Source organism: Camelus dromedarius, chromosome 9 (genome assembly GCF_036321535.1).
Source record: "Camelus dromedarius isolate mCamDro1 chromosome 9, mCamDro1.pat, whole genome shotgun sequence".
NCBI lineage: Eukaryota > Metazoa > Chordata > Mammalia > Artiodactyla > Camelidae > Camelus > Camelus dromedarius.
Genome location: NC_087444.1, coordinates 14329092 through 14354421, shown reverse-complemented (window position 1 = coordinate 14354421; position 25330 = coordinate 14329092). Strand labels below are relative to the sequence as shown.

Genomic DNA, 25330 nt, shown 5'->3' with positions numbered 1-25330 from the left:
GGGAAGAACACTAGATGGCCCAGAGAAGGGAAGTCAGGAGCACCTTTCCATTCCTACCAACCTCTCAACTCAGCCCTCCCTGCCTCTTGAATTCTGCTCCCAGGACAGGACTCAGCCCTGTGGGCTGAGCTGGAATCCTGCCTGCTCTGTGCAACCTCTCCAGCCACACAAGTCCCTCCTGTTCTGGTAGAAAGGATACTTTCCTGCCATTAGCCACATCTTCCAGGGCATGGGCTCTGTGCTGAGGAGGCTGTTTGGGGAGCACTGTTCGGGTGTCGGTGGAGGGGCTAAGCTCATGAGCCACTATCTATCTGAGTCCCCTGACCTCCTGGTCCTTCCAGGGCCCTATCTGCTCTTATTTTCCAGATACCAGGCCCCTCTCCCTCTGGGAGGACAGGGCCCCACACAGAAGCACATGGTGACAATGCTCAGCCCGCACAGAACTAGTTTATTCAGTAGTATGGGGAAATGAAAAAACAAAACACAAAACCCTACCATATTTACAGGAACAATCAAAACTGTACAATCAGATGGTTAGTATCAAGTTAGCATCCAGCATCTTTGTATTTTTTAAGTCAAGTCATCAGTAGTAAAAACCAGTGAAGTTTTTAACCTTTTGTAGGAATTACTGAGGGGAGAGGCCAGGGGGGTAATTCATGGCAGAAAAGCCAGAGACCAGCCTTACAAATGAGAAACAGGAACACTTTTTTTTCCCCCTGCCATACCCTCTTTTTCAAGCCACCTGCTCCAGAGGAAAATTGGTGACAAGTCTGGAATACATGCTTAGCATAAATGGTGACTCGAATAGCAGTTGGCAAAACAGGAAGGAGAGAAGAGGTGGGGAGATGACAGCCTGGAGCAAGGGGAAGGGACTCAGGCCCCCTCGCCAGGACTGCTGGGTATACACCCAACCTATAATGGCCACATCAGACCCCCTGGGACTGGGCACAAACCCATCCCAACACAAAAGGCAAATAAATAAAAAATATATATTAACTCTCTCTTCACAGGGAGCTGGGTGGCTAGGGGAGAAAGAGGAATGGGACCTGGTCCTTTGAAGAAGAGAGCCAATTCCAAGAAGGGGTTAAAAATAGAACATATCTCAGGCCACAGCAGGTCAGTGGGGTTTGTCTGGTCTCCGAGGGTGACCTGGACTGGAGGCGGCTCGGGGCAGCCGGGCCACCCCTGTCTGTCCTCTTCCTCCCCATCCCACCCGCACAACAGCAAAGAAGCGCAACTTAACACATGACTGGCCCTCCCCGGTGTGGGTCAGGCAAGGAAATGAAGCACTTTTGGGTCAGCGAACTGAGCAAACACCCAGGCTGCAGCGCACGGCCGGAGCCCAGGGAAAGGAGAGGGGCTGGGGAGGCCCGGCCGCTGCCCAGGGGCACGGGTTCCCCTCAAAACGTGTTCATGCAGCATTTGGGGGTCCAGGGGTGCTGAGTCCTTCTGCCCCCCTCTCCAGACAGGGCTTTTTCAGTTCCTGGGAGGGGTGGCACAGGCCGGGTGAGGGGAGCCCCCGGCCCGGCTGCCCTCACCACACTGAGGCCCGCCCAGTGCAGCCCGCAGGGCTTCACACCCTGGGTGCGTGTGGCTTCGTCCTTTCCTTTTGGTGATGGCAAACAAGGGGCAGACCCCCCAAAAGTCCCTCTCCTCCCAGAGGCACAGCAGATGGGAAACTGAGGAGAGGCTGGGAAAGCATCCTGGGAGGTCCTATCCTCTTTGGGGAGGGAAAGGGGAATCAGTTTCCAGCGTATAAAAAAAATTAATCCCTGAAGTCATGAAGAGTGGAGATCCTTTTTTAAATTTCTTTTTTTCTCTTTTCTGAAAAACTTTTATCTTGGAGATGTTGGCCCCAGGGGTCCAAAGTGCAGTGAGGGGGATGGTGGGGGAGGGAGTTGGCACTAGATGGCCTTGGGTAGGGTGGGCGCCCCTCCCGGCAAGGCCCAGGCTCCTCAGATGGACGTTTCGTCGCTGCTGCAGGCAGGCGGGGGAGCAGGGGCAGGATAAAGCACAAGACAGGAGCGGGGGCATGAGTGCAGCTGGGGAAGGTAAGGGAGCCTCAGGGTGTAGGAACCACCGGCCCAGGGTTAATGCAGGAAGTTAAAGAAGAGAAATCTGGAGAGGCAGGAGAGGAAAGTGACAGAAAAAGGCAGACAGAGGGTTAGTCGGAGCAGAGGAGACAGAAGCTTCACCAGAAGAAGGAAACAGAAAAGCAACCCCAGTTCCCCACCCTCCCTCACTCTGCCCAATGCTGGGCGGGGCTGACCCCACAGGGCACTGTATTTGTGGGCACGTCGCCTAAAGGGAGCTGGGCCACACTCTGACTGCCGACCAGAGAGGCCTGGGGTGGTCTGGAGGCAGGGCCTCTGCTGGGTTGCACCCTGTCCCGCCCACCCAGCCACACTCACTCGGAGCCGGACGAGTCCTCGTCCACTGTGCCTGCCTTGATGCTCATGGCGATGGGCATGACCCCATTCAGCTGCTCCTGGAGGCTCTGCCGGGGTGGAGGGCGGGGAGGGGGCCCTCCCCGGCTGCCCTCGCTGGCTGAGGAGCCCCGGGAAGACCCTGTGCCCTGCTCCAGGGGTAGCCGTAGGAGGCTGCTCTTCTCGCTGATGGTGGGCAGACATTTCTTCTTGAGGATGCCTGTGGGCCAAAGGGCGGGCGCCATGAGGAGCAGGTGGAAGGAGCAGGGGGCTGCCCTAGAGAGCCCTGCCAGCCACAGGGCCAAGGTGAGGTGTGAGGTTGCTCATGGGGAGAGCACAGCTGGGCATTCCCCACTCACCTTTGTGAGGTTGGGCAGAAGGTCCTGGAATGGGGCCCACGGACCCCTCCCGAAGCATGGCATCTCCATTCTCCCTCGGCCGCTCTTCAGAGGCTCCACTGCCACCACCCTCCTTTGCTGTGGTCCCAAAGTCTCCTGGCCAAGGGGCCTTCCCAGGTCCCAGGCCCCCATCTGGTGGAGAAAGGAAGTAGATGAGGCAGACAGCTAAGAGAGTCACTACCCTAAGTCTTGCTTCCCAGGAATCCCAGATCCTTTGCCCTCCCACTGCCCTACAAAGCCACAACCCTGCGCTGGCCCACCCTTGGGGGTACTGTGCAGGGGCAGTCTCTCGGCCCCAGGCCCCAGCAGGCTGTCCCAGCCTGGCTCTCCAGGGAAGGCGGCCTCCCCCTCCTCCTCTTCCTCGCTGTCTGACGAGTGGGTAGAGGCATAGGAGCCACTTTGGTCATCTTCCAGGGACAGGTCACTGTCAGAGTCTGTGTCGGGATCTGGGAAGTGGGGGAGAGAGCACAGGCAGCCCATCCGCCTCTGCCCAACCTCAGCAAAAGTTAGGCAGCAGTGCCCCCCACCTTCCCTGGCCGTCAGGAGCTTCCGTCCTCACCATGCTGCTGGTCTTGACCTTCCAGGAATAGGCCACCTGGGTCCCCCAGGCCAGGGGGCCCTTGGCCAGGGTTCAGTGTGGACTCCTCCCTGAGAAGACAAAATATACTGGAAGCGTCAGCCTGGCTCCTTGTCCAGTGTCCCATTCTCTTTCCTGGGTTTTCCTGTTCCCGCCCCAGGTTCCTCACTGCTTCTAGTTCAAGCTGCCACCGTGTCAGCCATGGTGTGTGCTCCACGACCCCTAGCAGTCACTGGTCTGGGTCTAACATGCAGGATGCTCTTCTCCTCTGCCCCACCCTCCCATCGCCAGAGCTCACCTCAGCAGGAAGGGGATGTAGCTGGGCTGACTCTTGCCCGAGCGGCTGGCGCTGTGCACAGAGCCGGCGGAGTCTCCATAGGGCTGGTACAGCCTTCCGTCCGTGAACGGGCTGGGGCAGTTGTAGGACTAGGCAGGGAAGAGAGAGATCAGTGAGCTGGGGAGTAGGATGAGGGGGCCCCAGGCTGGTAAGTGGAAGGGCTGAGAGAATTTCCACTCCCACATGCCCAGGACTGGAAGAGAGAGGCCCCACATCTCTGCTGCCCCCTGACTCAGGGCCTAATAGGGGCCGTAGCTCTGCCATAGCTGTGCCATTCTGCGTGCACCCCCAGCACCCCGGACTCGGCTGCATAAGGGTTTGTTGGCAAAAGATGGCACCAGGAATTGTCTCCTGAAAGCATCCTGGGAGACAAAAGATTGACCAAGACGCACAAGGGATTCTCAGGTGTGGGGCATTTATGACCTGATTACCTGTCTTGGCCACTTCCTCAACCTTTTTCTTCTAAGCTCCATTCCCATCTCCTCCAAGTCAAAATTCTCCTCCCCACCCCTCTACCCATGTCCCCTTCTCCCCAGGCCACACATACCATTTCACCACCCCTTCCTCCTTCCAGGAAAGGATTCAAGGATGGAGAGAAAGTGGGACAAAAGCACAGAGGACAGGCTCCTTGGGCTTCCTGCCTCTTCCCACTCCCCACAACCCCTCCACCTCCCTGACCCCTGGCTCCCTCACCGAGGTCAGGGTGGACTTGGTGGTCAGAGCAGGGTCAGGGCTGGGCTTGCGGCTGCAGGCAAACTTAAGTGCTTTCCGGACCTCCTTACTAAGCACCACGTAGGAGAGGAAGATGAAGGGGCCCTGAGAGGCAAGAGGCAGCAACTGTCTAAGTGCTTATTAAAGCACCTCACAGCCAAGCTTCCCCTGCCCCCATCTCCATGGGGCTCCCACAGGGCATGGGCCGGGCCAGGTACCTGGATGCAATTGCAAGCAGCAAAGAGGTAGTGGAAGAGGAGAGTGTCACTGTTGACGGACAGCAGTGCCAGCAGCCATGTGGCGCTCAGCAGCAGGAGGACAGCAAAGGAGGGCCGCAGGCCTGAGCTGGGGAGGGGGTGGGCTGTGAGTCTGGCCAAGAGGCCTCCCACGCTGATGCCCGTCCACTGCCCCAGCACCCACACCCCATACTCACACAGGGCCTTTCTTCTCAAAGCCCTGCCGCTGGGCAGCACAGGAGGCCCGGGCCGCCAGGATGTACAGGAAGACACTCATCTAGTAGGGGAGGGGGAGGTGTGAGGGGGATCATCAGGGGACAGACAACTTCTACCCCACCCTATGGGGGCCTCAGCCATTCCTAAAGGGGATCCTGAGGTCACACTCAGCCTGCTCACCTCTAGCCACTTTCTAGCACTTACCGAGACAGCAAAGGCCACGGGGCCAGCGAAACTCCAGATAAGGGTATCATAGATGGAGAGCCAGCAGAAGTCAGGGTTCCCATAGCCCTCGGGGTCCAGGCCCACAGCTAGACCTGGGAGTATGGTGATAGCAGCAGGGGAAGGGGTGGTCAGGGACTTGGGAATCAATCAGGTGGTCAAGTGGGTTCCCAGGGCCAGGTGCAGAGGATGAAGGGTTCTGCCCGCCATCTGTCCATGCGGTCCTCTCCAGGATGGGGGACCCTGCCCCTGGGTAGGGGTCTCAGGAGCTGAGTTAAATTAGAGGGCTGCTCATGGAGAACTTGGCCCCGGACATAGGGGCGTAGGACCTCTGGGCCTGGGATGTGAGTGGGGAGAACGTGGTGGAATGAAGATGGACCTAGGGCATGGGGATGTCGAACCTCAAGGCCCGGGACAGGGGTTGGGGGTACCTGTGATGAAGGCAGGCACACCCCAGCCCAGCATGTAGTAGAAGCGCATGGGGCCAGCATTGACGTCGCGCACCTCGGTGAGTGCCCGGTACAGGTGCAAGGCCTCCAGGAGAGCCCAGGAAAAGGTGCAGAGGTACAGGAAGTGCAGCAGGATGGCGATGACTGTACAAGCAAACTGAGGGCCAAGGCCACCGTGAGTCAGTGACCAGGGCACACCCAGAGCATGGGTTCCGCTCTCACCAGGCAGGGGAGGAGAGCCTGGGGGTTGGGAGGTGCTTCAGGGCGAGTCTGGGCCAGAGGAAAGTACCTCTAGGGTGCTGGGGAAGTAAGGGGGAGCTAGAGGGGAGGTAACCCTGGGCCAGGAGCATCAGTCCCAGCTGCAGGAGCAGGGACTGAGGGGGCGCTGCGGAGGACTCATCAGGGAGCCTGAGAGGGCTGGGAGCTGAGGAAGCTTTCTGCACCAGGAGGAACATCTTACAGGGAGGTCAGCCTGGTTGATTCCCAGAAGGAAGACCAGCTGAGCCAGTCCCAGGGCGGCAGTCAGGTTCCGTCGGATGCCGTGCTGGTTGGAGCGCAGGGCACGCAGAATAGTGAGGAACAGGAAGGTGAGCAGTAGGGTGGCCAAGGTGACCCCTAAGGCCACGTATGTTAGTGTCTTCAGTGGCAGGATCTCTCCATTCTGCAGGGTGGGTGGCAGAGAGCCAGGGGGATTAGAAAGGGCAGGGCCTGAGCCCCTAGCCCAGTGCTTTGGGCTCCCACCCTCAGCTCTGCGGCTGCCCACTGTGGGTCCAACCTCCCTCCGGGACACGTCCATAAGCACAGCGAAGCTTGTCATGTGGTTGCACTGGCAGCTGACGTGGCTCTCGTTGCGGAAGACAACCTCGCAGCCTCGAGCTGACCAGCCGCCTGTGCCACTGACCCTGCATGAGGGAGGCAGGGTCAGGGTACAAGGAGGGTGGAGTGCCCAGGGGCCTGGGCTCTCCTCCCAAAGCCTTGTGGGTAGGGCAGTGCCGGCTCACAGGATCGAATGGTTCCAGAAGACACAGATGGGCTTGGTCCGCTCCTCTGTCTCCAGCAGCCGGAACTGCACCGTGACTGGCTTGTCCAAAGCACGGGGCAGAAGTTCCTCATCGTCATGGACACTGATGCTCACCACGGGGGTGTTGATGACGGGGCGTTTAGGAACTCTGAAGTGGGGCAGGCACACAGTCACCATGGTAGTCATGTGGCTGGGGGAACCCCCTTATCACCCTGAGATGCCCCCAACCCCGGCCCCTCTCTATGCCTCGCCTGCCCAACCTGCACCCCCACCCATTCCTTGTCTTTCCAGCTGCCCACCTCAGGCTGCGCTTGTCCGGGTCGTAGTTATGGGGCAGCAGCCCAGCCAGGGTGCGGTAGATGATGACACTGGCCACAGCCTCACCCTGGCTCAGCTCCGGGTGCCGCCGCTGACGCCGTGCCAGCTCCTCTGGCTCCTGGGCCTCTCCAGGGCCCGCCGGCCTGACCACAGTGGTTGTTTCTGGGATCGGGACACTGTCCACTCAGCTGGGTCCTGCACAGACGCCCCAACCTGGCCCCTGACCCACCCCTTGGCCCCCACTGACCTCTGAAGACAGACTCAGGCAGAATGACCGTTGTCTCAAGGTCTGGGGGCCGCTCGCCTCGCAGCGCCTCATAGCGGGGCAGCTTGGCCCCAGCGAAATTCCCCTTGTCCAAGCGAACTACAGAGATAACTAGGAAGAAGTCACAGGTCAGACCCTGGGTGAGGTGGGAAGGCCCCCCAGATGGCCACCCTGGCCAGAAACTGTCTCCACAAAGCCCTCCCCGGCCCGGGCAGCAGCCTCACCGATGTTGGGTGTGACGATGGTGAAGGGGCTCAGGTAGGTGTGCCGCATGTTCTGGGCCAGGGCGCTGGCGTAGGCCTCATAGTGCTGGAGCAGCCAGGCAGTGCCACCCTCCGTCTGCTGGATCAGCTCCCAGTGCCGCTTGTTGGCTGCATCCAGGAGGGCGCTGCCCACCCGCAACAGATTCTGGGAATGGGCAGTCACGGTGGGCTGTGCCCGCAGCCTCACACCTTCTCATCCCCACCACCAGGCCCCAGCCTGTACCTAGACCTGCCCTGGCTTACCTCTGCCCCCACCATGCCCCTCTCTCTAAACCTTTGTCCTCATTAAGAGCTTCCCAGGCCCTGTGTCTGTACCCATAAGGATGTACCAGATGCTGATTCCTCCCCACCCTGGCACAATGGGCAGGGCCTTTGCTCCAAGGAACCTGATCAAACCAGGCCCCAGTACAAACATCATGTTCTGTGGGCACCTTGCTATGAAAGGGACTGGGAAGAGGCACTCTAAATTACCCACGTGATGGGCTGTGGCTCAGGGGGTCTCATGGAGGCCTCATGCCAGCTGGGAACTCCCTAAAGGCAGGGGTGAGGAGTGTCCCCCACTCTGCCACCAGGTTTCCAGGAGCAAGCTCACTCACCATGACCACCACCCCCAGCCCTGCCCACTCCAAGCCCCACCTCGGTGAAGTGCACATCCTGTGTGGCAGAAAGTCCAAAGCCCCGCTGGGCACTCTCGTGGGCCAGTAGCCGTGTGGCCAGCTGGTAGGCCACCTTGACGTCACTGCCGAAGTAGCCAGCCGTGTGCTGGGTAGCGTTGCGCAGAAGCAGGGCCAGCCGCTGGGAGCGCCCTGAGTCCAGGCCTGATTCATTTCGCTGTAGCCGCTCAGCCTGGGATGGAGTCAGATAGGGGGTTAGCACAGGAGGATGGCAGTGAGGTACCCAGAGGGCAGAACTGGAACTCTGGAGTAAAACGGCTCTAGGTGGGGGCCCTGGGAGGCAGGGTTTAGAATTCCAGAGTCCCCTTTCTCAAAGCTGGGGAGGGGGTTAAGTCATACTGGCGGGGGCAGGCAGGGTGAGGGGGGAGCAAGGAGATGGACATGAGAAGCTTCACTTACAAAGCCCTTCAGTTCTGAAAAGGTTACCGATGTGCAGTTGAAGAGGTTTGGGGGGAGCCACCCTCTGTGCTCGTCACAGTGGCGCACAGCAGTCCCTGAGGAAAGGAAGCCAAGAGGGAGAGACACAGGAGGCCTCAGGGAGAGAGACAGGAGACTGCTGAGACCTGGCTGAGTCCTCCTGGGGTCGGCCCCTCATGGACCAGAGACAGGAGACAAGCAGATGAAGGCCTTGCCCTCCTGTACCCCAGGTGAAGATAGGGAGGCGTGTGCAGAGAACACCAGAGCCAAAAACTCTGCAACATCAGCCCAAATGAGGGCTACAGAGCACAGGGCATATGGCCTGGAGCCCCCGGACGTGGTGGCCCCTCTCCAGCCACCACCTTGCACTCTCTCCATTCTCTGCTTATGAACTGCTCATCATCAATCCAAGGACCAGCGCCAGCTCCCATCCCAGGGCTGGTCCCCTGGGACAGCACCCTACCTCCCCTACCCTACTCCCTAGACATAACTCCAGTACTAGGTGGTGAGCTGAGGATGGGAACCTGCATGACTCAACTTTGAATCTCTAGTACCCAGCCCTGTGCCAGGCACACTACAGGATTTTCAGCACTTTTCTTAAGAGTCCAGGATATAGGCACCCTTCACCTAGGCAGCGGTGGGAGCAGGGGAACAGTGAGCCAAGGAAGCATGGAATGTGGAGTCTCCAGGATCTCGAACCCAGAAAAGTAGGGTCCCAGGATCTGCAGCCAGGGGCTCCCCACCTTCACCCCACTGATGAGAGGCCAAGACCTCAATCTCACATTCCAGGCCTCCAGCACCTACCAAAGGAGCCTCTGGGGCAGGGGGCAGCAGCAGGCAGCCCGAAGTGGGTACGGGGCCACCAGATCCCAGCCTCAATGGCCCGTGGGCAGCTGTCGTAATTCACTGCAGGGAAGCACAGACGGTCACTCAGGAGCAGCTGTCCCCCTACAGCTCTGGTCAGGCTCCCCAGCCCACCCTCAGCAGCCACAGGCCTGCAACCAGCCCCTGGCCCTGGCCTCCCCAGGACACTGGGGTCTGGCAAACAGCAGGGAGGGCCACCTATCACAGGAGCCTCACCTTCACAGCCATTGATAGTGACCTCAGCAAAAGGGTTGTCACAGCGATCACACTGGCGCCCAATGACACCTGGCTTGCATGGACACTGGCCGTCCTCAGGGTCACAGACTCGGGACAGAGAGCCTGTTGGGTAGCAGTCACACAAGAGGCAGGTCGGGCTGCCAGGGGGCTGGTAGTGGTTCTCCTGGGAGGGAGGAGGGAGGACGGGGTCACTGGCTCAGGCTCTCTTCCTTGGATGCTCATGGACTCATTCTCTGACCTCAGGTCCCCAGCGCCAGAGTAGTATATTCAAAATATATAACAATTATTTACTTGGAGTTTAATCCACCAATGGAGCACCAACCAAACAGGACAGGCTGCAAAAAAGCAGGACAGCTGGCCCACTGTCCTGCTGGTTAAGTATAGGTCCTGGGTCCCCCCACACCCTAGACACACGAGAACAACAGCCACTTGCCCACTGTAGTGGAGCCAAGGCACGTTACCCCCAGCTCTCTGCAGGAAGGCTTTCTCCGCTGCCCCACTTAAAAGCCCAGGAGGTACAGAACAGAGGCCCAGGCACCCACTATGGAGGCCTAGGTCGAGACTGTCACCTTGCAGTGGCACTCGCCGCTTGTCTTGTTGCAGTCTGGATCAAAGCCTTTGCTGACGTCACAGTTACATGGGCCGCACGTGGGGTGTCCCCACCAGCCTCGGGGGCAAGGCTGGTCAATCCTGCAGAGAAGGGCCCAGGCAGGAATGAGCTCCCTCTTCCACCCCCATCTGGTGGAGCCATGTGTGGCCCTTCTGACTCTGGCTGTGGCTCAGCCAGGTTCTCAGTGCTCTGAGGGACACACCAGATGTAGGCAGTGGCCACTGGGACCTGCTGCTGCATGCCCTAGTCCACTTACCTAGTTTCACAGTACGGCCCAAGGTAATTTTGGGGACACTCGCAGGTATAGCCATGGGGGGCACTGGGCTTTCGGGTACACGTGGAGTGATGCTCACATGGGTTCAGGTCACATACGTTAGTACAGTTGTCACCATAGTAACCTGGGACCAGAAGGACAGGAGAGGCTTAATCCCAACCCTCCCCTGGCACTTTCCTCACACCTGCCTTCATCCACTTCTTTCTACTCTGAGCATCATACCAGCTGCTATGGCTTTATAGTGCAGGAGGAGAGACTCAGAGAGGCGATGTGATTGGCCCCAGATCACACAGAAGAGCCAGAGTAAGACCCCCGCACTTCCCCTGGATCCCTGGCATACCAGGATCACAGCTGCAGGAATAGCTGTCCCAGTCATCACTGCAATAGCTGTTGGCAGGACATGGGTTCGAGTCACAGGGGTCTGGCAGGCTGCAGCCTGGTTCTACATTGATGCTTTCCCCATGGCTGGGATCCAGACTGCTAACACCTTCAGGCATCTCGCTTACCCGAACACCCTGGGGGGACAGGGGTAGTGTTGGCTCTTTGCAGAGCAGGCCTCCAGGTGCTGGAGATGGGAAGGCAGGGGAGGATACTTACCTGCAAACAGCCCCGGAAGCCGCGGGCCACACCACTGGCCGGCCCAGGCACTCCCCCGACTGTAATGTTGCTCAGGTGCAGCCCATGCAGCCGGGGGCCCAGGTTGCCCTCTGCCTGCTGCTGCCCATAGTCAAAGGACAGAATGGCATGGCCGGGGCCCCCACTGGCTCCCAGTGCCAGCTGTGCATGGTGCCAGTCGCCATCATTGGCCCGGCCTGGCTCCAGCCGGAGAGATGAGGCCTGGAGCCCTGTGCCCTCCACACTCAGCACCACGTGGCCCTCCCGAAGCTGGCACCGGGAGAAAAGAGGGTCAGCAGCCTGCCTTCATCAGCTCTTGTTCCAACCCACTGTTCTCCTTCCTGGACCACCAAACCCATCCTGCTGCCCAGCTGAGGCCAGAGAGGAAAATGTATTTCCCTTGGCCCCAACAGATGGCAGCACTGATCCACCAAACGAACCCAGCTGCCTCTTCATTCAGGGGAAAGACTCCGCCCTGCCATCTCTGACCAACCCTGGCCAGCCTGCCCCCCATCCCTCCCTGCGTTACCTGCAGGGTGATGGTGCTGCGCCCCCTGGTGACAGCCTGCAGCAGGACGCCGTCGGCCTGGCGTGTGCGGAACATAAGGCTGAGGTGCCAGGGTTGGGAGATGGGCAGCGAGAGGCCATGCCAGGCCACCAGGCTGCTGCCCAGGAAGCGCTGCGGATTGGCCATTTCTGGGGAGGCAGATAACAGCAGATGCTGAGGGGTGGAGTGGCCTAGTGCCCCCAGACTACGATGCTCAGCAGCGATGGGTCTATGGGAGTCAGGGCACAGCCTCTCCTGGTGCCCACTCTCCACATCGGCCCTGCCCTCTAGAGCACTTACCTGCCCTGGGCCCGCCCTGCACTGTGCCCAGGCCTGCCCCTGACTGGGCCCTTTGTCTCCCGTGCTACCCTCTTAGGGCTCTGCCCAGACACGCTTTTCCACCCACAACCCAGCTGAACTGGGCCCTGCCCAGTACCTGCCCCGACCCTGCCAGTGTTCCCAGCACTGTTGATGGCTCCCAGCCCTGGCCTCTGAAAGCTGCCCCTCCTACCCTGGGCACAGCTCTTGCCCCCGAAGCCCAGAGGGCACTCGCAGCTGAACGCATCCCACTGGTTCACACAGGTGCCCCCATTGTGGCAAGTGTTGCTGTCACACACGTTCTTCTTGGCAGGGCAGCCTAGAATGGAGAGGAGGGCGCTCAAGCAGAGGCTCCAAACAGAAAACCTGGGACAGTGGCTGGAGGGGGCTTCAAGACCCCCACATGCAGGTGTCCCCATACCTGTCTGCATTGGGTCCCTGGCCTTGCCCCCACCCCAGCTCCCATACCAGGCACGGTGCCGTTGTTGGCAATGAAGTCAGCCATGTCGACGTGCCGACTGTCCACCTGCAGGTTCCTCATGCAGCCCACAAAGTGCCGGGTGCGGACGGGGAAGCTCTCGGGCAGGTCAGGCACCCCGCCCAGCAGCAGGGGCCCTGTCAGGTCCAGAGACCTTGGGGAGCAAAAATGGTGGCGACATGAGGGAGAGTGGGCACTTCCTGCTCTTCCTTCTCCCCGCGCCCTGCACCAAGCCAGGAGTCCCAGGGGCCCTGCAGAGCAGCCGGGGGAAGGGGAGCCCCAACCTGGAGCTGCTCTCATCTGCCCACCCCTCCCCAGACCACTGCACAAGGCTCAGCTCTAATCCCCCAATCTTGCTCACTCCTGCCCCCCACCCCAGCCCCCACAGAGAGCTGAGCAGCGGCAAAGAGAAGCAAGGGGAGGGAAGGCCCTCATCTGAATTGGTTCCCATTTTAAGGCCCCCAAAGGCCTCCCTTACAACCCTCCCCAGCTGCCTGGCCCCACACTTCACTGCACCCCTAGCCTCCTCCCCTGCTTACTTCTTGCTGCCACCCTGGGTGCCCTGGGCAGCACAGGAGTAGTTGCCCAGCACAGCTCCGAAGCGCAGGGCCACGCCTGTGTCACAGCCATCCACGGTCACCACAGCCACCTTCTGCTCAGATGGGCCCTGTGGGAGCCCTGTCTGGCCCAACAGTGGCTGTCGACAGGGCAGAGCAGAGATGAGAAAGAAGGGGCAGGAGCCACTCAGTTCATGGGCAGGCACGAAGACACCAGCATGCACTGACCACCTTTGTGTACAGCCCTACACACATATATGTGTGTATATACACACACACCACACAGATGTGTGCCCAAATGACCTACATGCTTACTTTCTTCAACGTCCACTTAAGTATGTGCCTGTCTAACAGAACAGGCAGCATCTACACCCCCCAGTGGAATGGGAATGCCCAGCACGGTGGCAAATTCCACCCCTCCCTCCTTCCCTTTCAGCCAGAAGTGCCATGACCAGCCCCCAGGAATACAGTGCCACCCAGGTCTGGGTGAGCACCTGAGCCAAGGACAGAGCCCTCCAACTCCTTGCCCCCTCCCTCACCCACCTTATTGTAGTACTTCAGCTGTACCGTGTGCCACTGGCCGTCACTGACCCCTCCGGGCACGAATGGGGACACGGTGGTGGTCGACTCCCCTGGGGAAAGGACCCAGGTGAGCTGGGACACCAGATGAGGGCTGGGAATGGGGAGGGTGTGCTCATGGTTGGGCTGGGCCCAGATCTGGCTGGGAGAGTGTGTGACTTGGGGTCAAGGACCGAGAGACTTGGAGCCTCTAGGAGATGGGCAAGGACATGGGGCCACTGGGATCACCTGCAGAGAAGGTGAGCTGGACCTGCTCCTGGATCACCTCGAGGGCCACAAAGTCATGCTTCTCGTTGAAGCGCCCGTTGTATAACAGCAGCCCGTCGCGCTCCTTGGTGGCAAACCTGAGCAGGAGTAGGGGTGGGGGCAGAGAATGGGGCACCCACCTGGATGCCAGCACCCCAGCCACCTAACTAGCCCTGATTCTACTCAGAACCCTCCAGAGGGCTGACTCTTTGGCCAAGGCTATGGGACATGTGGCTAGAGTGTGAAAGATGAGCCCAAACCAGGACCAGGACCTTGGCATCCTGGTTCCCACCCTTGAGGGTGTGGGGTGGGAGAAGCGATGGGTGGCCCTGGTGTGTGAGGGAGGCCTGCTGGCAAAGTATGCACACAAATCCAAGTGCAGACCTGGCTCTGCCAACAACCAGCTCTGAGCACTTTTGCTGCCTGACTTCCCCCCTTGCCCACAGAACAGGAAGCGCCCAGGCTCCCCCGGGCCCCCAGCCCCACGCCCAGGCACTCACGAGAGGGCCAGGGTGAAGTGGAAGCGCTGGCGCAGGCCCCGGAAGGTGATGAAGGAACGGGCAGGGAAGCTGCGCGTGGTCACCTGGCAGAAGGGCTTTTCGAAGTCTCCGGACGGGCAGTCGCACTTGAAGCCGCCCACCAGCAGGTTGACACAGGTGCCCCCATTCTTGCAGACACCCGGGGTGCAACGGCCTGAGCGGGCACTCACCTCGCAGTGCTCACCTGGGCAAGAGGTAAATCAGGTGAGCACCAAGTGCCTGGGGAGGAGGAGGAGGGGAACTGGGACTCCTTCCCACCCAGTGATCCTTCCATGGTCTCCTGTGACCCCCATAATACTCCCAAATTCTCCCAGGCACCCCCACTTCCCCTCGTATGCTCATCTTCTCTGAGGTCCATGAAACCCCCGCCCACTGGACCATTCTCACCACAATCCCATGTACCTCTCTCCTGCAAGTTCCATGAAGCCCCCAGTTCCTTCCATACCACTGTTTGGGCCTCAAGAGCAAAGCCTACGAGGTCACTGATCGTAACGCCCAAGCCCTAGTAGCCTTCGGTGCCAGGGCTACCAAGCAAGCTTGGGGGTGTTCTGGCCCCTGCAGGGGTGAGTACACATGGAAGGAAAGGCCTGCAGTATAGCACGAGGGCTGGTGCCAACCCCCCAGCCCACTGGTGCTTTTGTCCCTGTCAGGCGCCAAGATCTGTTTCTCTCCCTAGGGATGAGACCAGGCTTCCACTTGGATTTGTCAGAGTTATGCGGAGGTATAGGCGGGAAGCTGGGGACTCTCCAGGAATGGGGCAGCCCTGGCGCCCAGACTGAGGCCCTCTGTGCACTTGGAAGATGCTGCGAGAGTAGGGAACCAAGCCCTGAGCATAGACCAGGATTCAATGGAGGAGCTGCAAATTCCAAAGTCAGATGGAAAAATCCACCCCTTTCTCTCCCACCCCATTCCCAGATTCTAGAGATAGGTTCTCAGCTCCAGTGCCTAGTGACTGGCTCTCGTTTCCATGGAAACTGTTGTTCGCCTACTCTAAGCACCCCCCCACCCCATCCTCCTGGACAAAGACTTCCTCCCCTCCCCCAAGCCCACCCCTCTGTTCCCCCCACCCACAGTAGCAGCTGAGAGGAGTCAAGTCTGGCAAGTTCTGGGCAGGAAGATGCAGGAGGGAAGGTGGTGCGGCCTGCCTACCACTGCTGGCAGAGCCAGTGGGCATGGCTCTGGAGGAGAGGGAGCCAGACCTAAGGCATCTGGGAAGGAAAGGCTCATAGAGGAGAGAAGGGGATGTCATGAGTAGAAATGGGAACCTGTAGGGAGGAGTCAGGAGCACAAAGCAGGGGCAGTGAGCATCCAGAAAGAGGCTGGGGACAAGATGTGTAAAGACCCCAGTGGCCTTCAGTGCGAGGGCTACCAAGCAAGCTTAGGGGTGTTCTGGCCCCTGTGGCGGTGGGTATGCAGGGAGGAAACAGGCCAACAGGGAGGTCTTTTAGTCAGGACCCTGTTTTACACACCTGGGCAAGGGTGGGACTATGATGCTCGGGGTCACACAGGTGAAATGATCTTCTGAAACCCCTACCCCAACACCCAAACCTCTCCAGTTTCCCCAGCTATTTTGTATCTTCCCTTTAATACCTGGGAAGAAAAGCACTCGTTGCAACTCAGAAGAGTAAATCACTCAGTAGTAGGGAGAGATTAGGTACTAGGCCCAGCCTCTAATCAAGCTGTGAGATGAGACCAGGAACAAGTCACCTGACCTCAGCCTTCTTTTAAATCACAGCCAACATAATACTTCCTACAGGCCAGCTCTTTATACATATTAAATTAATTAAGTTAATCCTCACAACCACTTTATGATGTAAGTAGAGTCATTATCTTCATTTAAAAATACTAAGGCACAGAGAGGTTAAGTAATTTGCCCAAGGTCACACAGCTACTATTGTCAAAGCTGGGATACAAATGCAAGCAAGTTGGCTCTAGAACTTCGTTACACTGCCTAGTGGGGAGAAGGCTTCCCTCTCTGACTTTCCCATTTGGTGGCTGTGAAAGAGCAAGGGGGGACTTGTGAATGGCCAGTGCACCCTGTACCTTACCCTAGAAAGGAATGAGGCCACCCCTGTTCTTAGCCCGATTGTGCTGGCACCGCAGCTAGTCCTCCAGGGCCACCCCCAGGGGTCCCTCTCCCTAGGTGAGGGCTCACCCGTGTAGCCCTCGCGGCAGAGGCAGGTGTAGCCGCCCTCACGGCTTCGGCAGCGCCCATGGGGGCCACAGGGCCGCGAGTAGCAGAGGTCCACCTCGGTCTCACAGTAGTCGCCCGTGAAGCCGGGCGGGCAGCGGCAGCGCAGTCCCCCGACGGGGTGGATGGGCCGGAAGAGCACGGAGGAGGAGGCGATGAAGGGCGCGGAGGAATCGAAGCGCAGCACCGACACGCAGCGCATGTAGTTCTCACATGGCTCTCGCAGGCAGATGTTGTCGTCAAAGGGCAGCACGCGCTGTGCGGAGATGGCCGTCAGCAGGCTGCGGTTGAGATACAGGCGCTCCTGCAGGTCCTCGGAGGGCAGGAAGGGCGGCCCGCCCCCGGGCCCCGGCGGCTGGCCCACCGACAGGCTCACGTTGAGGATGTGCCCGCCGGGGGCGTCGGTGTCCCGCTGCACGTTGAAGACCACCACGTGGTCTGGCGGTGTGGCCAGCGTGGCAGCCACCGCCTGAATGAAGAGACCCAGGAGGGGCGACAGGAAACGCTCCGGCGACATGTCCTCCAGGCGCAGCGTGATGCTGTGCGTGAGCATCTCATCCGTGATTATGGTGACGCGCAGTGCGCACTGGGCAGTCACACTGTGCACGCCGTCTGCGGAGAGGCCAGACGGTCAGGACCGGGGAGGACAGAGGTGCCAAGCCAGAGACCGGGCCCTGGGTAGGAGCACCGGGAGAAGGGAGCAAGTGCCGGCTGAAATCCAGCCTGCAGACTCCTGCACTGCCCAGTTGCCAACAAGGGGTCCCCTTTTCTAATTGGCATAAAGGTGCCCTCGGAAGTTATGCGTATGTCAGGTGAGTCACTCCTTGAGGGATTAGCCCCCACTGGCACTTAAGAGGACTAATTTTCAGAAGTTTTCTTTGCATATTTTCCAGAAACCCTCTGCTGTGAAGCAAGGGCACATCAACAATATTTAGTTGAATTTTAAAACAAGAACAATAGCAAGTAGTGAATATATTATTTTAATTTCTGTGTACCTTGCCTTGCCCAAGCCCTGGGGCCTGCTCCCTTATACCAGGCTCAATGCTTCCCTGAACAAGAATCCTGTTTTATCTTTGTCTTAACCTCTCTACAGGGCCCAGAGCACCACGACAGAATCACAAATATAATCCTCCTGCCCCCTCACAGCCTCTGTGTCCCAGCACTACCATAACAGTGACCCTGGCTGTGTTCTCCCTCCCCCACTGCAGCAGAGAGCGGGGGTGAACTGGGTCAGTGGGCCACCCAGTCCCCCTCCCACTGAGCCCCATGGCTGCTTGGGCGCAGGCCCGCTATCCCCATGGCAACGCCCCACACAAAGCATTCTTCCCGCCTAATTCTAGACTGCTGAGGGTAGCCTGGGGGGCCCCTGCCCCAAGAAATCCAGCTGAGCCACCCTACTGGTGGCAGCACCACCCACTTCCCTGATGCTATGGGGTTCTAGGGACCAGCGACGGAAGGCCCTGGGCAGCTCTTCACCCTGAGCCCCACACGGAGCCCTGCTGGGCTGACCACTCCTCTAGCCCCAGGGCCTCCAGCTACTCATCGCCCACTTGGCTCACTGCATTACACCCAAGTGCCTGGCACACCCCCAGGCCACACACTCATAAGCAGCTAAGTACTAACACTCTGGTGTCTCACTCCACCCACACACCCTAAGTCCAGAAATACCATGCACACCTGAATGCACAAATACATGGCGATGGATTTTACTTAGCTCAAAATGAAAGCTGGGGGCCAAGGGGAGGGGGAAATGGCTTGGCAGGGCTATAAGGGATATTCATGTTTTTTATTTACTACAAGGTGTACACATAGTAGCTGTTCGGTAAATACTAAGATGTTCATGAGAATCTATTCGGTCTCCATAATGAAGAAATGGTCTTTAAAACACAGCAAAAGAGGCCTAAGTAGCTATTAAAAGGACATGCTAGCAGGAGTAGGGCAGGAGTTGGTGTTTCGGGGGTGGGGTGGGAGTAGGGGAGGGATCTGGGAATAGATTCTACTTCTATGTCATACCGACTTGAGATGGCTAACTACCCTGGTGGCTCAGTTGAGCCCGGGGGCAAGGGATGCTAAAGCCAGACACCCATCTCAGCCATGTCCTCGGCCCACTGCCCACTTGCCCTCCAGCCTCATTGCTTGAGAATGCCAAGGCCCGCCTGCTCTCACCAGCAAGCCTGCCTGTCATCACCCACTTCTGCTCCTCCTACTCTTGACTTGCAGCTACTGAACAGGCTGTTCCTTCCTACATGGCCTACCAAGACACCAGCCCACAGTCCTCCTAGTTTTCTAACCCACCCTAAAACTCACCTGTGCCAGGAAGCCTGCCCAGATTTATGACCTCAGGCTCTATTTTTCTCCCTCTCAGACCCCCCTGCACTTAGGTATGGAGCTGGCACAGGGCTCTTGTGTACCTGGTGCCAGTGATTCCTTGGTGGGATAGTCCCTCCAAGCAGAAAGCAGCCCAGGAGTCCACACAAAGTACTCTCAACTGATCAGGGAGAGGAGGGAGCAGTCAGGGCCAATGAGCAAGAAAACCTCACCACCACTCAGCCCTGGGAACAGGCACTCCTCCCTATGGCCCCAAGCCCCGCCTGTGCCCCTCGCCCAGTGTGTCTCTGTTGCTTCCCATCTGGTCCACCATCTGTGGCCACCTGCCCCCTCTGCTATTGTCCCCCATCCCAGCAGTCAACCTACTGCTCTCTCCTTCCTCTTTGTTCCTCTCCCCTGCCTTGACCTGGGTCACCCCTCAGGTACAAAGACAACGGTAGGAAAAGGGATGGGGAGGTGCTCTGCCTGAGCCATCTTCCTGGACAGAAAATGGTTGGGATGGACCCTGACCCCAGGAAACACCACCTGTGTCCAGAGCCCAGCCAGCCACACCTGGAAAAGTGCCAAGTCCCAGACTGTAGCAGAATCAGACTCCAAGCCTCTCTCCCCCTGGCAGATGTGCCAATGGAAGGTGTAGGCCTGGAGGGGGTCTGCCCCTCTGCGGGCTGACCAAGCCAAGGACAGGCACTCCTGTGAGTCCTGGCAGAGTAAGAAAGAGGCAGGGAGAATTCAGGCTTCAGGAGAGCTATCCAGCCCAAGCTGGGGCAGCTGCAGCCACAGGGAACAAGAAAGGGGGAAATCAGAGAGGCATAAACAGGGAGCCCAAACAGGGAAGACAAAGACCCAGGAAAAGAGCCAGCAGCGGAGAAAGTGGGAAAGGAGGAGAGTCACACAGGAGATGTGGAAAGCGCAGTGGACGGGGCAGTGCAGAAGGGCCCCTAAGGGCAGAAGCAGGAAAGAAAGAAGAGACAAAGAACAAGAGAAAGAAAACAAAGGGGCAGTGGGAGTCGATCCCCCTCACCCCAGCCTCCCTGAACTTTGGGGTTGCCGTGGTGACTGCCTCCAAGGGTCAGGGCCGAGGGGAGAGGGTGGGGCTAGTGCTGGAGGGCTAGCCAAGGCCTCCCCCTCTATTCTAGGGGAGTCGAGGTCTGGGGCTCTGTCCTGGTAGGAGCAGAAAAGCGGGGCGGGGCCTCCTCTGCCCCATCCCTCACCTAGGGAGGACTTGAGAGTGGACAGGCAGGAAAGGCGCTTCCTCCACCCCTTCCCACTGCCTCCCGGCGCAGAGAAGGCCACGAGATACGAGATACAGGAGCTCCAGCTCCCACTTTCTCCTCCTGAAGGCGAACTGAAGCTTCAAGAGGCACAGAGCCTTGTCCATGACCTCTAAAAGATCACTTGCCCTGGTTCCGAGAGGCCACCTGAGGAGTAGGGCAGGGGAGGCATCTGTCCAGGAAGGACCACAAATGGGGAGGGGGCTGAAGCCACGCCCTGTGTCTTGCACTCCTCTCACTCCCCTCCTAGCACAGACTCCTGGAATGGGAGTGAAGCCCTCCAGGTTCTACTTTTTCTCCCCACCTTGATGTGTCTGGAGTGGGGGGTACCCTGACCCACCCATCCCCAGAGTGCAGCTAACAATGAGCCCCTCAAGAGGGTCCCAGTTGTTCCCCAGCTTGGGGAAGGGGCTCAGCAACCTGGGGCTGGCCCCCTCCTGCTGCTGCTGCCGACTCCCTGTAGCCAACAGAAAAGACAGATTGTTGCCCCCACCCCAACTCTCCTCCCCAGCCCTTCCGTCCAGGGAGTCTGCAGGCTGAGCGCTTGGCCAAGCAGCTGGAATGCTCAGCCTGGGTCCCAGCCAGGCTCCCACGCCCCGGAATTCTGTTCTCTCACCACTGGATCAGGGGGCTCTGCCCTCAGGAGCCACCAGTCTCCTGGCTTATAGTGGTCCCCACACCCCATCCCCTGAGCACAGGCTCTCATGGCCCTCAGGGAAGGTCTGGAGTCTAAGAACAGCCCATGGGGACCCAGGAAGCCTCAGCCTGCCCCTGGCTTCACTGCAGCCCCTCCCCCAAGCCGGACCCCAAACCACAACCTCTGACAGTGGGGTCTGTTTGGACAGAGACAATAAGCTCTGGCCTCACTTCCTGTGGGAGCTCTGAAGGGGGAGCCAGGCCAGGCTCTTTCTGCCTGGAGGGAAAAGAATGTACTAGACAAAGTCCCCCTCAGCCGGTCTGTGGCTCAGCCGGGAGCCAGAAGGGGCCCTACTGCAGGGTCCTGACCCCGCAGCGGCAACCCTGTGCCCCCGTAGCCTCAGCTCTGTCAGAAGGCCGTATGAGATCACAGGGGTACCCTGTCGGGGGGTGTGCAGGGGTGCTGAGCGGGCCAGCTTGCCTCTCCGGGCCACAGTCCTCTCCATCCCTCTCCCAACTCTCCCGGACCCTAGTCTTCCACGCGCCTTTTTTCACAATTCTTGGCAGCCATAGTGAGGGCAGCCTCACAACACTTCCCCCACCACGTCACAGGCTGGTAGGCAGGGGGCAGCCAACCGAAGCAGCCCAGCCTGGCCTGGGGCGGTGGGCTGGCCAGCACAGCTACCAGGATTCCTAGGGCTCCTTCCCAAGCTGCCTCCTGCCGCTTAACCGCTGGGCCACGTACCGTATCGGGTAGAGAGGCGGGTCAGCACATTCTCCCTGGACGGCTGCCCAGGCTCTCCCCCAAGGGTCACCTCCACCCCCCAATCAGCGGGGCCCTTCCTTACCTGACACCAGCACGCTCATGATGGCCTCCAGAGGTCGGTTGTTGTCCAGTGCCCGACTCAGCCTCAGCTCGCCGGTGGAGGCATTGAGCAGGACCAGGCTGAGCTCATTCCCCCGCTCAAAGCTGTAAGTCAGGCTGTCAGAGATGTCAGGGTCATGGGCAGGCACCCGGCCGATGGCACCCCCTGGGAAGCTGCTAGAACGGTTGGTGACATAGTTGTTGAAAAGAATCTCAAAGTTGCCCAGCACCGGTGGATTGTCATTGCGGTCAAGCAGGCGGACATGTACTGTAGCCCGGCTCACCAGGGGAGCTGACGTGGCCTGGATGACCAGGATGTATTCAGGCCGGTCCTCATAATCCAAGTCCACCAGGGCAGTCAGCTCCCCAGAGAATATGTCCAGCTGGAAGACCTCAGGGATGTTGCCCTCCACGATCTGATACATGATCTGGGCATTGGTGCCTTCGTCAGGGTCAGTGGCTGTGACTCGGGCCACAGCCAGCCCAATGGGGCTGTTTTCTTCCACAAACACATCAAACTCATCCTGCTCAAAGACAGGTGGATTGTCGTTCACATCCAACACAGTGACCGTCACTTCCGTGGGTGTGCGGGCTGGAGGCATCCCCTTGTCCACTGCATATGCCCGCAAGATGTACTGGGCCACATTTTCACGATCCAGCCTCCGCAGTGTTCGCACAATGCCTGATGTAGACTCTACAATAAAGTCACCATCTCCATCATCGCCCCCTTGGAAGGTGTAGAAGACCCTGCCATTAAGGCCAGAGTCACGGTCAGTGGCTGAGATCTGCAGGACGCTGGTGAAGGGGGGCACATCCTCATAGACCCTGCCCTGGTAGGAATCCCGCAGGAACTGAGGAGCATTGTCATTCACATCATTCACCAGGATCTCCAGGTAGGTGGTGTCAGACTTCTGGGGAATGCCATTGTCCCGGGCAGTAATGGCCAGGGTGTAGGACACCTGGTCCTCGTAGTCCAGCTCAGCCTGGGTAGTGACAGCCCCCGTGTCTGCATCAATGCGGAACTGGGGGATGCTGTCCTCCATAAAGTAGGTGATGCGGGCATTCTCACCTGTGTCCTCATCTGTGGCACTAATTAGCACCACCGTAGTGCCTGCTGGACGGTCCTCGTTAACATTAACTGTGTAGTGGGAGCTCTGAAATACAGGACGATGGGTATTGGCGTCGGTGACGTTTACCACCACTTGTGCTGTGTCCTGTCGTGTGCCATCGGAAGCAGTGACGGCCAGCACATACTGCCGTTCAAGTTTATAGTCCAGCGGCAGGGCGAGGGACACCAGCCCACCACCACTCTGGCTGGTGATGGAGAAGCGGTTTCGGGTGTTGCCGCTGGTGATCTGGTAGGTGATGACACTGTGGGCATCACGGTCTACGGCCGACACTGTCACCACGCTGGTGCCCACAGCTGCGTCCTCATTGAGGCGCACTGTGTACTCTGGTTGGGTAAAAGTCGGGTTGTTGTCATTGACATCCAAGATGGTCACACTGACACTGGCTGAGGCAGTGAGTGCTGGGGTGCCATGGTCTCGGGCTTCTACTCCAAAGCTATAGAAATCAACCTCCTCCCGGTCCAGCTCAGCAGCCACAGAGATCCAGCCTGTGCCGTTGTTGATGGTGAAGGGGAAGTCAGGCCCAACCCCGACAAGGCGGTATTCCAGGCGGGCATTGTCACCAGCATCAGCATCAATGGCCTGGACATGGAGAACCAGGTAGCCTAAGGGGACACTCTCAAGGACAGTAGCCTGGAAGGGGGTACTGACGAAGATGGGGGCATTGTCATTGATGTCCAGAACCTGCACTGTCACCAGGCCGGAGACGTTGGAGAGAGGGGGGCGGCCGCCATCCTGGGCCCGAACCCTTAGGGTATATTCCTTGGTCGTTTCGTAGTCAAGAGGGCTCACCACGTCCAGAGCCCCAGTCTGGGCATCTAAGTAAAACTGTCCCCGAGCGTTGCCACTCATGATGCTGTAATGCACCAAGGCGTTGCTGCCCTTGTCTCTATCCGAGGCTGTGACCCGAAGTACCGGGGCTCCCGGGGTCACATCCTCCCTCACCTGGACCACATACCGCTTCTCACTGAACTGGGGGGCATTGTCATTATCATCCTCCACAGACAGGAAAACAGCAGCTGTAGCGCTCCGTGGACCGGGATCCCGACCCTGGTCACTTGCTTCCACCGTCAACTGGTAGGACTCCACCTCTTCCCGATCTACCGGCCCACGGGTTCGGATTACCCCAGAGCGAGGGTCAATCTCAAAGACTTCAGAGGGGCTGCCCCCAGGCCCTTCCAGCAGGCGGTACAGAATATTGGCATTGGGAGGGGCATCACCATCTGTGGCTCTGACAGTGAGAACCTCATAGCCAACCTCCAGGTTCTCCCTAAGGCTCTCCTTGTACTCCTGTTGCTCAAAAACAGGGTCGTGATCATTGGTGTCGGTCACCAAGATGGTGAGTGTGGCCAGGGCACTGCGTCGGGGCATGCCATGATCCTGTGCTGTGACCCTGAAGACATGGGTACTCTTGGTCTCACGATCCAGCTCCTCGGCTGTGGTTACTGCACCAGTGATTGGGTCCAGGGAGAAGAAATGGTTGGAGCGGCTATCGAAGAGGGCATCCATGGTGTACTCAAGCCGACCTGCCTCACCCTCATCAGGGTCGATGGCTCGCAGAGATGCCACAGGTGTACCAGCTGGCTGGTTCTCGGGCACTGTGGCCTGGTAGCTGGGGGGCTGGAACTGAGGGGCTGTATTCACATTCCTTTTCCGACGCCCACCCACGGGCTCTTCTGCTGAGCTTCCCCCTGCCCTGAACCCTGGGGTCTGCACCAGCTTACAGGACTGACATCTCAGCCGTGGGGCCTTTAAGCACAGGTGCTCATGGGGCAGGGTAAGCTTGCCCTGTGGGGAAAGGTGGCCTCCAATGCCTAGGAGACGACAGCTCCAGGGACAGTCTTCAGGGGCTGGCGGCAGGGGTATGTGGGCCCCGGATTCTGGACACCAGACCCTCAGACCATCGTGATGGGGCACGAGATGGCCAGTCAGTTCGGTCCCCGCATCCCTGCAGCGGCTGGTATAGAGCCAGAGGTTCGAGGATGAGGCTGGACAGAGCCAACCCACGGGGGAGCAGGCCCCCGAGGAGCCGCGTCCCCCGAGCCCCAGGGAACGACAGGGTCCCACTTGGTCTCCTAGTAGTGGCGGCGGCGGCAGCAGCAGCAGTAGCAGCAGCGGCGGCAGCGGCGTTGGAAGAGGGGCGCGGGCCGCCGGGCTCCGCATCTCTCCCTGTTCCCGGCCAGCCGGGTCAACGGCGGCGGCGGCTCCTCCTCCCGCTCCTGCCGGCCCCGCCGCGCCTCATGCCCAGGCCGGGGCGCCAGTCCCCGGGGGCCACTCGTGCGCCTCGCGGGGCCTGCTCCTTGATGCCTCAGCCGGGCCGGGCGCTGCGCTCTCGGACGCGCCCGGGGTCCCACCGGTCCCCGAAGCGGGCCAGGGCCCGGGTCACCCCGACCACCACAGGCTGCGCCGCGCTTCCACTCACACACCCGCCTCTCGCCACCTGCGCCCGCGGGCCCCTCGCGCCCTTGGCCCTGCTGGCCCCGCGATCTCCGAAGTGCCCCTCGCCCCCCGCGAGATA

At 59.4% G+C, this 25330-nt stretch overlaps 1 protein-coding gene across 4 annotated transcripts; it reads right to left on the bottom strand.

Annotated features, from left to right (window-relative positions):
• Positions 1-428: 428 nt before the first annotated feature.
• On the bottom strand, positions 429-25330 carry CELSR2 (cadherin EGF LAG seven-pass G-type receptor 2). 4 transcript variants are annotated; one of them, XM_031457733.2, is made up of 34 exons: positions 21669-25330; positions 16550-17197; positions 14356-14578; positions 13838-13953; positions 13574-13662; positions 13013-13170; positions 12464-12627; positions 12189-12314; positions 11660-11826; positions 11113-11400; positions 10856-11030; positions 10498-10639; positions 10201-10321; positions 9611-9794; positions 9335-9436; positions 8513-8607; positions 8076-8285; positions 7401-7584; positions 7159-7287; positions 6893-7073; positions 6574-6741; positions 6348-6474; positions 6033-6233; positions 5555-5729; positions 5106-5218; positions 4883-4962; positions 4668-4794; positions 4432-4554; positions 3700-3827; positions 3384-3472; positions 3085-3270; positions 2786-2956; positions 2412-2646; positions 429-2118 (listed from the first exon to the last, which is right to left on the bottom strand). In XM_031457733.2, exons 1-34 carry the CDS (start codon positions 24973-24975, stop codon positions 2091-2093), a joined length of 8760 nt encoding a protein of 2919 aa, XP_031313593.2. In that variant the 5' UTR covers positions 24976-25330; the 3' UTR covers positions 429-2090. The 4 variants fall into 4 exon arrangements, 3 of the variants coding, with proteins under 3 accessions (XP_031313593.2, XP_010974200.3, XP_064344861.1); XM_010975898.3 differs by having other exon boundaries at positions 429-1977; XM_064488791.1 differs by having other exon boundaries at positions 429-1720.